Source organism: Panthera tigris, chromosome B2 (assembly GCF_018350195.1).
Source record: "Panthera tigris isolate Pti1 chromosome B2, P.tigris_Pti1_mat1.1, whole genome shotgun sequence".
NCBI classification, from domain to species: Eukaryota; Metazoa; Chordata; class Mammalia; order Carnivora; family Felidae; genus Panthera; species Panthera tigris.
The window spans coordinates 110,469,801-110,485,885 of record NC_056664.1 but is presented as its reverse complement, the minus strand read 5'-3'; the positions used below and the strand labels follow the sequence as shown (position 1 = coordinate 110,485,885).

Below are 16,085 nucleotides of genomic sequence, written 5' to 3'. Positions count from 1 at the left end.
ACAAATACCGTTTTAAATCATAATTCCTGAAACAGTTTTTGGCTGTGTATGGTAGGTGTGCTTTGTTTATCTGGATCTCCTGTTATGTAACTTCTTCCCAGTACAGTATACGTTATGGATGTTGACTCCTTACTTTCCCAGGGTACACAAGTGCAGATAGCTATAAAGGAATGAAATTACATCTGTATGCTTTCTTAAAAGTAATTTGCCTGAAAACACACCTAAGTTCATAATAGTATTCTACTTTACAGCATAAAGAAATAGACTTTGCCCATCCTAAAATTGCTAGAATGCTGACCAGAAAGACCAAGAGGGAAGGTCTTGACCTCTTGGTCTTTCTGGTCCATCCTCATACGTCTGCGAAAGGAGAAGCATGATGTTGATACACAAGTGCTCTTTTTCATGACGGGATGTTCTGACACCAGAGATATGATGGTGTGGAGGAGATTGGAGATTAAAGCAACGATAAGTTTCACTTAATGACTTTACCTTTTATTTAGCTGAATAATGTAAAAGATTGGATTGCTCTTGAGGGAGATTCAAGAGCAAAGCAAAAAGAGTATAGGTAGGAAATACTAAAAGCTATCAAGGGCTTTTAAAAATTTAAAAATAAATAATCCTTTTCAGTTATTCCCAATATATGATCTTGTGAACTGTCATTGGCTTGAAAGAGCACTTTGAAACAACCAAAGCAGTGTAGTTTAGTGACATTGATTCTTTTAAATATAGCTGGGATATTTTCTGAGACAACCAAATTTTTAAGATGCACTGAATTAACAACATTTTATGTAATTATATTATAAAATATCTAATCTAATTATAGCCAAATCTCATATTATTTCATCTAATGTAAAATGCTTAGTATTTTATATCTCCTACTGACAAAAACTTAAGTCATATACTAGTTGAGGAAACAATTTACTCTATGTATATACACATATATGAACATGTGTGTATATATGTATAATACATTATGCAACATTTATTCATTATATGCTATTTATGTTACATGTATTTTCTACCTCCTATTAATAAAAAGTATAAAACTATATGCTAGCTACTGGTTTTAAATATATGTAATGCTTAATACATTATACAACTTTATGGTAGTTAACAAAATTATGAGTCATTTCTTTTATATTTGAAACATATTTATTAAGTCCCAAAAGTAAAACCTTAGAATTTGATATCCCTTCACATATATATTGCTGAAGTTTCAAACTCTTTATCATGCTCTTAGCTTCATAAACAATTGAAAATTTTATGTATATATTACATGACATTAGTCCAAATAAAATAAGGTAAAATAGAATATTGGTTTGTCTGATTTTTATAACTTATTAGTAATGTAAATTTATTAGGGGTGGCTCAGTCTGTTGAGAGTCTGACTTGATTTCAGCTCAGTTCATGATTCCTGGGTCATGGGATCAAGCCCCCTGTTAGGCTTCATGCTGAGCGTGGAGCCTGCTTAAGATTCTCTCCCTCTCTCTCTCTCTTTCTCTCTCTCTTTCCTCTGTCCCTCTCCCCACTTGTGTACATGTGCTCTCTCTCTCTAAAAATAAATAAATAAAAATGTTTAAAAAGTTTAAATAAAATAAATTTATTATGTTAACTCCACCTCATTTTAGCCTTTTCATCTACTTTTAATAACATATCTTCCAGTTGTGTTGCAAAATTTATTCTTTCTTAATAATTTCCTCAAGATGCAAACTAAAATTATTCTTTTTTTTTTTAATTTTTTTAACGTTTATTTATTTTTGAGACAGAGAGAGACAGAGCATGAACGGGGGAGGGTCAGAGAGAGGGAGACAGAAAATTGGTTGGTTGCACAAAGTACTCCTATTTGAGAATAGTAGAAATATCTAGCAGTCATTTGGAGAGCCTAATAAAATCATTTTACTTCCAGGGAATTCAGAAAGTAAATGACTTTCAGAATAGAGTAGCAAATCTTTTGCAAATCATGTGTTTTTCAGACCTTTGTTTCCAATATAACTGAAGAAAGCATTAATCAATTACTCAGCTGAGAGATCATTGAAAATAAATTTCTTATTAATTCCCTATGTCATTTTAACATTACTTGGAAGAACACTTAAAAAAGTAAACATTACTGTAATAAAATTGTCATCTCTGTGTATGTGTGTGTGCATGTATGTGTAGCTCTTATATACATGTTCATGCATAAGGCATATGTATGCATGTATGCATACATTTTCATAAGGCTTCTCAACATTTGTATCGTTAAAAGTAAGCAAGAGGGTTAGATTTGTTGTTGAATCTTATCTGATCCCATCTGTATATCATATCCACAAACCCATAAACTTATTGAAGTTTTATGCATCTCATAAAGAGATAGATGTCTTTCTAATATAATTTTGCTTTTCAGGTTTAATTATATTTTATAAAAATTCTTATAGTAACCTTTAGATTCTTATAACCATAGGATATGAAATAAATTCAAGATTTCAATTTATAAACTTTTTTCTAGAGAAAAAAGTATATAAATTACACGATATCATAGTTTAATCAAGAAAAAAATTCCCAGTGATAAAAATATATTGTTCTTGAATGAAATTTTGTGAAAGAAATGTAGTGAAAATATGAATTTAAAAAGAATAAAGATATACAATTTCCAAATGTTAAAAAAGAGCTTGTTGTGATATTTTAAATCCATAATGAAGAGTCTCAAAACATTGTAGTATTTAGAGTCCATTCACCTGATTTTTTCAGAGACATGAAGAAATTTTATTTTCAAAAGTCAAAATTTATAATAACCTGTAAATTATTTGCAACTTTTTAACTATGATAAAAAATTTAGAAGTTATCTTCAAAATATGGAAGGAGATGCAGTTTTCCAAGGTTTGCCAAGGTAATGTCAAAGGGAAAAAAATTAATGTCACTGTAATGAAAACGAACATTTTCTTTTCTGGATAACCTGAGGATTCGCAGTGAGAATATTCAGAGCATGAGGGTTCATTTCCACCATAGTCTACAATGTTGACTCATGTAGAGGTAATCACTAGTTCAGGACACTGACATGTTTTATCCCTTCAGTAAATTTATTTTTCAGTAAATCTTTTTCAAGTGTTTTTTTATGGTTCAAGCAATATGCTAGGTGGAGGAGAACATGTAAGTCTTTGGGTACAACATTCCCAAATGCTGATGATGAAAATTTGTGAAATAAGATAATAAATAAATGACTGTAATGGAGCTTTTATATGATATGGCTAATAAAGTTAATTATTCCCTACCAAAATCAGGATCAATGTAACATTGTATTCTACAGCCAAGTAATTGCATATGAGTAAAAAGATCACCTTATTTAGTATAATGTACTGAAAAGACCTTACTGAAAAATTTAATGAATAGATGATCAATTGAGATAGTAAATGAGATCAAATAATTGGGGCATTGCATATTTGATAATGATGATGTGATCATATGCAAACTGAACTTAAAGTGGATGAAAATATGAATAACTAATTATACAGCAAATGGATAAACTCTGTTTTGGGCAAAAATAGAAATATAATAAAAATACATAAATAGTTTTAATTCTCTTAATTATTCATAAATTCTCCAAGCCAAAGTTAATAGCATAGCAGGCTTACTAACACAAACAGATAGAGAGGGAGAGCTTAAGAGATAGAGGAAGAAAGTGAGAGAGAGAGTGAAAATCTAGTATTCTTAAAGGAAAGTTAAGAATATAGATCCATTCATCATAGGTGTAGGTATTTTTCTGTTTCTTTTTCAAAAATAAATTACCAGTTTATCAGAAACCTAGCATGATTTTTCTCTCACATTTCTGTATTGGTCTTAATGTGAAGCTGACTTTTCAGATTGGGTAAACATTGACAGAGAGTATAATTCTTTAAGGGATATATAGCTTTTTAATTTTTTGTACTCACATTTCTCAGTGCAACATAATGAATATACTTATCTCCTTTTTACAGTTTTTTCTTAGTTAAACCTCAGTCTGTAGTAACTCTGTACATAAGAATAATCATTATAACAGTTATGTCCTTTGGAATATGTAATTTTAGAAGACAACAATAGTCTCCTAACAAGAAATCACATTTTATAATGTCATTTCCTGATGTCTAGATTTAAAGTTAATAAAAAATAGTTTTAGTCATTTGGATCTATGCACATTCAGTTTTTTGGGAAGGAAGAACTGTTTTTCAATATTAGGGGCATTGGTGGCCTTACGTGTTAAATCATTGTTTGCCTTAGAGGACAGAACTAGAGACCCCACTACATTACATTGAATTTCCTTGTTGCCTAATTACTTGCTCTTTGAAATAAGGACCTGTCCTTATATTTGAACTGGACTCAAATATGAAAGCTGATTCTGTAAGATTGTACCTGATGCGTGTCAACAGTGGAGGGAGAGGCTCTTCTCTACTTAGAGCACAACAAATTACATCCTCCTTATAGTCGTGTTTTTAAATTTCCCTAAAACTCCTCGGGTTGAAAAGAACCCAGTAAATTTAAACTCAGTTCTCTTATTGTGTATTTTTCTCACTTGATTGAAACCCACAATAGCTCTTTGCAGTCAGGGTGAATGAGGAAGAACCAGGAAATGTGTGCATCATAAATATTCAAGACTTTAGGATTAGGCCATTGAGAAGGTTGTATCACGTCATCGGGAGTAAGATAGATGGACAAGTTTCTGTGCCAAAGATTTCATTGCATCCATCTTTGCTGGCAGCTTCAGTGGCTTACACCAGGCTGAACATTAAGTGTCTGAAAAATATGGTGAGTGAAAAAAGGAGAGGAAATGGAAAGGCGACTAAACTTGTTAAAATTCATAGGCTCAGAATATTGGTTACTAGGTAGGCCCTAGTAACCTTGTTAAATAGATACATTTATCTTTGGACGTCTTCACACAGTAAGTCTGGATCAAAACTCACTTCCATAACTGCAGAGCTGCATATTACCCTGGGGCTACACAAGGAACTCACTGCTTTATCTTCTGCCCGTTTTTCTTATTATTGATCAGACCTACAATGACAGGGTGACAAAGCACAGAGAGAACAGACAGCAGGCTTGGAGGTGGACTCAGACTAAAAAAGTCTGAGAAGGTTGAGGTAAAGGAAGATCTGGTGAGTGATCCAGAGATTCACTTCTCAATGGGGTTGCAGCTATAGTGAACTCTGGATCTAACGGGTCAGTCAACTTTTGTATCTTGTGCTACTAGAAAGAGCTCATTTCCATCGAGGCAAGCAAACTAGAACCAGGATGATTAGTAAGTAAATAACAGTAGGGAGATACTACCACAAATAATAGTATGTGGAACCAGAGCCTGTAGGGACATGCCAAAGAAAGCACTGAGATTATTCCTGCTCCAACAAGAAATACTAAAATGGTCGGGTCTGAGTTATCTCAGAAACCCTTCTTTCCCACGATGCTGACACCAAATCTGATCTCAGTGTTGCTTTGATCTTACCTATAAATCAGATAGGATAAGTATCGAAGAAGTGTATGAATGGGAAGCTGTTAGGTGTCATTCATTTATTCCAGACTCTATTCTCTCCAGATATGTAGGTTTCCTGTCTTAAAACCATAAGAAATGAGGTATTGGTTGAATACAGATGGCTTAAAGTGCTACATATTCCAGATTATGTGTTTTTAGAATGGTTTATTGAAAAATAAAATGAATTCAGAATAAAGCAAAACAGAAAACATCCCAGTGGTTCTCAACTCTGTGTATCAGATTCAAATGACAAGAGACTAAAATTCATTTCAAACTGACTTAATGGAAAGAATACTTTAATGGTTTGAGTGACTGAAAGATACAAGAGCAAAACTGGCTTTAGGGATGGTTAGATATAGGTTTGTTAATAATGTGATTAGTAAATCCTCTCTCTTTGCTCCTGACCCTGCTTTCCTTCATCTGCTTAATTCTCAGACAGGCTTTCCTCTCCTTAGTGGCAATTACAATGACCAGAAGCATGAGGCCAAAAGTATCTTACTTTAGCAACTCAGGAAAGGAGCCTATGCTTTTCCCCAAGTATTTCAGCAAAAACAATGTCGTTGACTCTCATTGATCTCTATTGAGTAACATGCCTTTCTTAGAATCAATCAGTTTGCCAGGGACCTGCACTTTGTCAAGACCTAGAGAATAGACTCACCATTGGGAGTAAAGAGTGGGGTTAGCATCAACCGGACTATTTATACTGAGATTAAAAAAGGATTGGTTCCTGAAACTAGAGGAGGGATGCTGTTAACAATAATGAATTCTAGCAGGAAAGCCACAGATGTCTTTTTAATTTGGAATCCCAGATCCCTTCCCACTTCAGATTTACCCAGCCAGAATCTCCAGGGGTCAAGCCTTAAGCAGCTGTATTTTCAACCCCCCCCCCTCAAATGTGTTTCTAACTCACAACATGGGTGAGAATAATTGCAACCCAAATGATTAATTCTAAAAATGAGTGATTTTATGCATTGTGACACCAGGAAGGGAGAGAGTTGAAGATAAGTGGATAATAACATGTTTTGTTTATACATAGTGACTGTTCTTCTATATAAATTTCCATTAAAAATACCAACATGAATGATAAAATGCAAACTAAGTTAATATCACTGTCACATTAACCTAGACTATTGGAATCACTATTGACAATTGATGCTCATCAGCTGAACACATCAACATTTTAAACATGATTGAGATAGATTTGAAGAAATATGATGAGGAGATATTTGCATTGGTTCCCCTTCTGCTGTTCACCTACTATGGTTAAGCCACTTAATCCCTGTGGCTCTCAGCTCTCACATCTATAAAACAAAGATGCTGGATTTTACTGATATTACATTCTTTCTAGCTATAATATTTTATGATTTTATTATTAAATTGTGATGTCACATGTTAATAGTTTCACCAAGAGTTTCATCTGATCATGGGACAGCGGCATTAGCATCATCTGGGAGTAATTTAGAAATGCAGAACCAGGCTTCATCTAGACCAAATGAAATGAATCAAAATCTGCATTTTTAAGAAGATCCCCAGGCGACTCATATGCACATTAAAATTTGAGAAACTTTGGTCTAGACAACAATTCCTACTACTGGCTGTGCTTCTGAAACCACCTGAGAGCTTATTTAAATTGGAGATCCCTAAAAGTTTCCTCACCATGAGAGACTAATTGATTAAGTTTTGGGCTGTAGCTCAGGAATACATTTTAATATCTCTCCAGATGATTCTGGTGTACAGCCACATTGATCTTGTCTAGTTTATCATCAAATATGAAACACACGGTCAAAACATCATCTAAATCCATAAAGTCCACCAGCAATTATCTTACAAAAGGTATTGTTTGTAGTCATTTACACCTCTGTCTGGCTTATGGACACATGGGAAATAGTATCTCATTTTATAGATGGAAAAATACAATTCAAAGAGGAAAAATGGATTAACCTAAGATTATTGAGCTAATGGCAAAAATGAGATTGGACAGATACTGTCATTTTTATTTTGAAGTTTTTTGTAGGGGTCAAGATTATGCAGTATTGAGACTAATATTTTTCTTGAAAAAGTTGAGCTTATTTTACAAAACTTTACCAAGTAATCAAATCTAACAAAATTAAGGTCCCAAACATTTTTATGTTTATGGGATTCGACATCCCTGAAGGAAACTATTCTCAATATTGTCTAACACTATATCTGAGTGTATACCAACTTAATCATAAATATTAGGTAGCTTTGAGGGAAAGAATATATTCCTTTTTATACTCTTCATTAATGGTCAGTAGTGTGATTTCCTCAACCTTGTTTATCAATACAATAGAAATATTATCAGAAAAATCATAGAAAATATAAATACCTACACATGATTTAGAATGCTTATCTAAATTACTCAGTATTCAATATAATATTTTCCCTTAATAATCCTTAATTAGCCACTAAATAGATAACTAGTCTTGCTTGGTTATTTATCATAATTAAACTTTTGTGTCCTAATCACAATTGGCAAAATCATACAAAAGAGATTCTATGTTTAAATGAATAAATAATTTGAATTTTCAATATTAAAATAAGACAAATTGTAAGAAGACATTTTATATTGTCTAGCGCTTGTGAGATATATAGAGAAAACATAATGATAAAAAGCATTCATTGAAACCCACCAGCCTCATAATAATTTAATGAACTTGATTGCCATCTAAAAGAATCAGTACAGTTGCCTTGGTGACAGAGATTATCTTTTTAACTTCTTGAGTCTGTCATTTTAAAATCTTGAATTGATAATATTTTTAATTTGTTAACAATGTGTTATATTAATAGATATAAATTGTATGCTTTAAATTGACCATGTGAATCTTTTTTTTTTTAATGTAATTTACTGTCAAGTTGGCTAACATACAGTGTATAAAGGGTGCTCTTGGTTTTGGGGGTAGATTCCCGTGATTCATTGCTTACATACAACACCCAGTCCTCATCCCAAGTGTCTTCCTTCCTCAATGCATATCACTCATTGAATCTTAAACAAAATTATAAACTACTCAAAAATAAGCTCTTCTATAATTACAACTAAACTATCATAAGCAAAATGCACGTAATATACAAAATAACTCAGGAAGACTTCATTACAAAATAAGGTTATCCTTAGGACTCATTTAACACAATCTATTTTCACTAATTTGGTCCCATTGATTGCTACTGCTAGTGACTCTCCCATTTTAAGTACCATGGCCTCTCCTCCCAAATTATATTTGGGAGATGAGCTCAGAGTCTTGGGAAAATCTGTTGGTTATGATTACCACTGGCCCTGTGGGAGATATAGAGGTTAGATGATTACATATTGATATAATTAAACTGTCTAAAGATAAAGAAGGAGAATCAAGCCAATGAAATGAATCTTCACTTCTAATTTAGAGAAGTTTTAAAGACTTTGTCTATTGAATAATTATGTGTTCCCATGGGCCATGCAGCACACACTGTGAGAACCAGAAATTTCCCTGTTACACCTAAAAGTTCCATTTGGACTACCAAAAGGATCATTGAAATCTATATTTATCTTCTCAGATGTCCAGTATAAATATGTGTAACAAGTGTCAAAATTTCATTATTTCTGTGTATAAAATATACGTATATAAGCAAGTGCCATCAAATAAAAGAGAATGCAGATTATCATTGAAATACCATAAGTGTCAATAGGGAATGCTGGAGAACTGCAATAACATCTAACATGTAGAACAAAAGGGATAGAAATTATGGACCCTTCCTTTAAGTTATGTTGAATTGCATGTCCTATTTTTAAATCCTGTCCCCAATTATTTCAAATGAAAGAGACATGATATTTGTCAACATTTTATTACAGGTATAATATATTCAATTCATAGTTGACTTACTTTTTATATAAATATCTGTGAATAAGTTTTGAAATAAAGCAAAGCATGAAAAAACTATTTTAGTATTAAAAACTAGTATTACTACTAGTATTAATTATTACTAGTATTTAAAAAATTTTTAAATACTCAATATCCTTACTTTGACTTTTTGAAAAGATGTGTATTTATTTATTTTTGAGTGTGAGAGGACATACATAAGCAGGGAAGGGGAAGAGAGAGAGGGAGACATAGAATCCAAAGCAGACTCCAGGCTCTGAGTTGTCAGCACAGAGCCTGACGTGGGGCTTGAACTCATGAACCGTGAGATCATGACCTGAACCGAAATCAGATGCTCAACTGACTGAGCCACCCAGGCTCCCCTATTATATATTTATCAAGTCGTTGGTATGTGACAGCCACTATTGTTACACATTGAAAATTTAACGTGGAACAATATAAATATAATTCTTGCCCTCATCAATTTAGAATTTAATGAGAGAAACAAGTAATTATGATAAAAATAGCCAATATTTACAGTATGCTTACTTGATAACCAGATGTTGTTGTAAATTCTTTACATTTTAGATTATTTTTTAATGTTTATTAATTCATTTTTGAGAAAGACAATGTGAGTGGGAGAGGAGCAGCGAGAGAGGGAGCCAGAGAATCTGAGGCAGGCTCCTCACTGTTAGCATAGTGCAAGAACCCACCATGGGTATTGAACCCACGAAGCTTGAGATCATGCCCTGAGCTTAAGTCAGATGCTTAACCAAGTGATCCACCCAGGTGCCCCACATTTTGACTTATTTTAATTCTTCTGTAAATCTGTGTGGAAGGTACTATTAATAACCTCATTTTACAGATGAAGAAATAAGGTTTGCACAGCTGGTAAGAAAAGGAATCAGATTCCAACTGGGCAGATTGGCTCTAGCATCGATTATCTTAACCACTAAGCTGTATTTTAATACATGTCAGATATATTTTTGTATAGATCTGTGAATAATTTATCTGTGTCTAATTTTTCTAAAAAATGCATATTTTAATTATATTAGAATACCATAGATTTATACCAGCTTTCATATGACAATTATTAAAATAATCATTTAATGATCATTGCAACCCAGAAATAATGAAAAATCTCAATATTACTAATTTTTACTTTCCCAACACTTCACAAGTCTGGTGCTGAGACTAACACCTCCTCAGAGACATTGGACTCTGACCTAATTGGTTGTTTGGCTTTGAACTTCAGAGAAACAGCCTGACTGAGGAGGGTATATTTCCTTATTATCTTCATTGAATTATAAAGCATAAAAGCCAGGGTTTAAATCTTCTGAGTTCCTTAAATGAAGGAAATTTGTAAATGCATTTAGAGCCTAGCTTGATAAAGTTTTCCGATGACTTCAAATGTTTTTAGTTTTAGAGTGGGAGATGAATAAAAATAAGGATTTAAAGGGAGACCTTATTATTTTTCTCCATGTCTTATATTTATTCATACTTCCCTGTAGATGTGGAGGAAAACTATAGAGGAAAATCAGGAGTAGTGAAAAAAGTTGGACTATGCTCCCCACATTCTGTGGTGATAACTTGCCCTTTTCATAAATCTTTTAGTACAATTGTACCGTTACCAACACTGTAAACATCAGTGGAGTACTGCTCCACTCTTCTAAGGTACGGTTACTGATGACTCCTTTTTCCCTCCTGACACACTGAGATAATTATTGCTCTTCTTCCATATTATTTTTCCCTTCTCCAATTCTCAAAATTCAAATACAGATTTGTATCCTTAAGGGCCTGTGGACAGTCTCACACCTGGATTGAGACACTTTGACTTCTGTGCCTTCTCAGCCACAAAACAATCTTTAAGGTTTACTGGTTACCACAATGGCTTATGATTCCAACTGGCATCTGGTGCTGTGACTTATTATAATGTCTTAATAGACATTGGGCATTAATCTAGTTGGAAAACACATATATTTGGAGGTAAATAACAACTGCTTTGATCTTCTTCTTTGGCCCTTGTACCCAGGATTTGTGCAGGTCTAAGTGAACTGTATCTAAACAGTGTCATGATGTTAAATGCAATTTTATGCGATTATACATTATTGTCATATTACACAAAATGGAGTTATTCACCAGTCCATGGAAATTAGCAAATAACTGGAAGCCAGTTGTAATATAATACAGGGAATTTTATTTTTCTTGGAAATTTGTTGAAAACCATAGGGCGATAAAGTTCTACCTTTAGTGACTTGAATCTTTAAAATTTAATTTTACGTTCTTATATAAATGGTTCTTAGCTGGAAAGAGCAGTTGAGAATAACAAATCAAACATCATTTGCTTGTGAGAAAAAGATCCTTCTGAAGTCTAAATTGGAAGGACATTGTTACTCAATTGGACAAGAGCCTGGATGGTTATCATTTCCTGGCTCAAGTGTAAGGAGATAGAACTGGCACATGTGCAGAGGCTTCATTGGTTTCTCCAGGCATCTGATAGCCACAGGCATTGACACTTGCCATAGAATGCAGTCACCAAAGAAAATTCAGTGTTGCAGTAAAACATGCAGAGAGAGATGTAATTTATCCTTAAGTCTCAACCATAAGAAATAAATTTCTTTTGTCTTCTATAAGCAGAGAAATGTAGGCCTATGTATGCCTTTATAAGGTTAGCTGTGTGAGTCTTCACTTGCCTCTACAGAAATACTAAGGGTCTTCGAGTGAGTTAAAAATTTAGTTGATGACAGTCCTGCACACTAGAAAATGCCTGTGTAAGTCATCATATTTCATTGTGACCTGTAAAGATCTTATTGTGTATGTGTGTGTATTTTAATCCATGATCCCTGCCTCCACTTATGAGAAATCTAAGTAGAGCTGTCCAGAGTCATGAGACTGTCCTCATAAAAGACTGAAGTATGGAGTCAGGAAAATAAAAAAAAAATAGGGCTTTATCCTTGAGATTGGTCTGAGTTATAGAACTGGGTTGTGTCTGCTCCATTTACTGTTGAGTAAAAAACAAATACTCAGAAATATATTGCCATTTTTTCAGTCTAATTCTCTTTTAGTTTCATTTTATTTATATTTTTGCTTAAGGAAAATGTGTAGTGAAATATATCCAACATGCCAGCATTTACCTTCCTTCTTGGAGTTAACTCTTTCCGTGTATTTGGAAATCAGTGGATTTCCCCCTGCCTTTTCATGAATGGTGCTCTTGATCCCAACCTTGTTGAGATTTGTCTTCTCTCACTTTATTTTTTTCCCTCTAGAATGGACTTCTGCTCATTTCAATGCTGATCACAATCTACAGTTCATTCCCTTTTGATGGGATGCTGCTGTGTACAAAGGAGCTAGAGCTAAGGGGTGCCGAGCTGGCTCCTGCTACTGCTTCTTATTTCTGTTCTCTTATGTGCAAACATCCACCTGCCTTGCAGGAAACCCAGCCATGGATGAACATGGGTTGTCTAGTCCCACAAAACACCACCCTGTCCAGCGTATTTCCCCAAATGAAATTAGGGTAGGAGGCTCTGACAGGTTTGCCCAAGCAGCATGCACACGCACACACACATGCACACACACACATGCACACGCACTTACCTCTAAAGGAAGAATATTATTCTAAATGACAACTTTAAGACCTTCTTCTCTCACAATGAAGGTAGCATTTCAAGTAAGCTTTTAATTTAGAAGATTTCATCCCATTTCTGTATTCAAATCAATCCCAACTAGGAGTAAGAAATTATCTCTTAAAGGTGACTCCCTTAGCATGTCCAGACTACTCTAAATCTTTGGCATTTTACTTGCTTTACTGGCCTGATTTATACAAGGCACCGATCTTTGCGGCCTCTGTTGATCTGAATAGGAAGGAGGAAGCAAGATAGTACTGGCAAGGGAGAATTTCAAGTTTTCTTTTTCATTTGTAAAAGATTGAACTCTGTGGATGACCTAAGGTTTTTCAAAGGTCGTTTGCCCACTCCTAGGACTAAACCAGCACTGGCTGATAGTAATACAGTGTGGGCCACATACGCAGTTTAAAATTTTCAAGTAGCCACATATTTAAAATGTAAAAAGAATAATATGAAATTAATTTTAATGACATGTCTTATTTAACCTAATCAGGGTCTCAGTGAGGGCTCAACCAGAAAAGCAGAACCAGTAGGAGATTATGCAGATATATTTATATATTAAGAAATTTATCACAAGGAATTGGCATATGTGATTGTGGGGACTGGCTAAGCATAGGACAGCAGTCAGGAAAGGAAAAATCACAGGCAAAATTAAACCCACAGGCAGGGACCAAAGCTGTCATCCCTAGACAGAATTTCTTTCTCCTCCTTGGGAAACTTCATGATCCAGAATCATCTTCTTATTTAAAGTCTATGGATTAGGGATTTTAATTACATCTGTAAAATACCTTCACAGCAAATCCTAGATTAGTGTTCATTTGAATGACTTGGAATAGTAGTCTGCCCAAGTTGCCACACAAATAAAATGATCACACTAAATATGCCCCAAATCATATCATCCCAATATGTTATTAATATAAAATCATTAATGAGATATTGTACATCTTTTTTTATACTAAATCTTCATAATCCAGTATGTACTTACACTTACATCACATCTCAATGTTAGACTAATCTCATACCCTGTCTTTAACATCCACATGAGTCCTGTGGCTATTGCCAGGCAGTGCAGGTCCAAAGTAACAGTGATTAAGTAGGTTATCTCATATGTTTAGACATTTCTAAAAATGTAAATTCTTTGTGTGTGTTAAATAAGGTTTATGGTAGTTTTATTGCCTATAGCCGATAAGACGCAACTTTATTTTGCTTTTGCAAACTGAACACAGATGAAAATTTTCTACACATATACCTCTATATGATAATTTAGTATAGTGCAACACTATTCTTCTTTCATAATTAGAGAAATACTACAGAAACCAAAAGCACAAGGTAATCAAAATAAATACTGTCCTGAGTCATCTGAACACGTTCTTTAGGGCTCCTTTTGCCCTACAGAATGCATTTGGCAATGTCTAAAGACATTTTTTATAGACATTTTTCAATGCCTAAAGACATTTTCATTTTTCATGACGGGATGGAACTACCACATACATTTAGCAGGAGAAGCCAGGGTTGCTGCTAAATATCATAGATTGCACAGAATAACCTATTCTACCCCCAAATAATGATTCACCCACCTTAAAAAGGACTGATGATAACTGGCCAACAGATATCTGAACACACACATACACACACGCGCGCGTGCACACACACACACACACACACACACACTTGGAGTAAGATTTGGAGACCTATGGAGAACAGATTTTTTTTTTAAATGGTGAGACAGACAAGCAAATGTAAGTTTCCTGTGGTCTTTGAAGATCTTTCTTTGAAACTTGGAGAAATTTTACCAGGGATGAGATAAAGTATCTTAACTCTTTTGTATCTCCATTGCCATATCAAAGCCAGGGATGGGATAAGGGTAAAGGGGTGGCCCCGAATATAGTGTGATGATGGATTCATGGAATAAACAAAGAGAGGACATTTTCACAGTGATAATTACCTCCTTAACAGGTGAAAATCACTAATTGTTTTTCCCGAAGATACTTAGGATTTTCCTATGGTTGGTCTTGATTTTAGACTTCTGGAAAAATTACAAAAATGAAAATTCACATTTACAAATGGAGAATTTAAAATGTGTACAGTAATTAGCACCATCTCAGATCATCTGTGAAATAAAGTTGTGATAAATAAATAAGTAAATCTCATTAGCATTTTTCAAAGAGAAACCATGGTATTAAGACTAAGTCACTTTTCAGAGGTAGTAATCATATTTGTAAACTCTAATATCTAATTTAGTTCCATCCAAATTAACTGCAAATTCAGAATTAACTTTATTTTCTAAGCCTTGGCAATGTATGTATACTGAAGCTAGAAGCAAATTAAATATATTTGTTAAAATCTGATATTTAGAAAAAAAATGTAACGACCGACTTATTCCATGAAATGTGTCATATCTGCATGCAGTAATTATGGGTTAAATGCAATGCCAAATTCTGATTATAAACATAACTTAGACTCAATACTTCTGAGATATATTTCCTATTAGGTAGTTACAGTTCATTTCACAAATTCTTAATTTAATATGTAAAAATGAAATCTTCCTCAATCTAAATGACATTCTTACTAAGGATTCTTAATTGTATTGAGAGTAATTGAAATAAAACATAATTATAGTTTGTGATCAATTTTAGCACTGAAAACAGTGACAACATATCCTCATTGATGCAAGTTTTTAAGCTTTTTCAAATAGCACTAATTTTGAGGTAAATTCATTTTTTCCCTTATTTCAATAAGTGAGTGATTTATGTAGCAACATTTTACAGTGACTTTTTCCATTTAGATGCCTATACCTTAGACTTCATGGTGGAATTTTAAAGTTTAGATCACAGTTATAGTTTATATATTGTATATTTTCAAAAATAGTCTTTAAAGTATAAATTCTATGTTTTTCTAGAAATACACAAAGACAAGACTGAAAAGCAGGAGAAACCTGAAAGGAAAATAGTACCTAAAGGTAAATGTTTAATATTGTGTTTCTTCTTCTTTTTCTGTTTAGGATACATATTTTGTGTATTCAAACAGGAGGAACAAAAATTTTCATGTTGAGTGTTCTCTTGTTGTAACATTTTTGGTAGTGTTTAGATGAACACCTTTATTTCTCAGTTAACTTCAGGTATAAATATATATGTAATA

General features: G+C 33.6%; 1 protein-coding gene across 1 annotated transcript in view; it reads left to right on the top strand.

Annotated features, from left to right (window-relative positions):
* Nucleotides 1-16,085, top strand: part of TRDN (triadin) — a 391,552-nt gene that overhangs the window by 74,062 nt on the left and 301,405 nt on the right. The window contains exon 5 of the mRNA XM_042987108.1: nt 15,847-15,906. Coding sequence (XP_042843042.1) covers nt 15,847-15,906 — 60 coding nt within the window. The remainder of the gene's footprint in view (nt 1-15,846; nt 15,907-16,085) is intronic.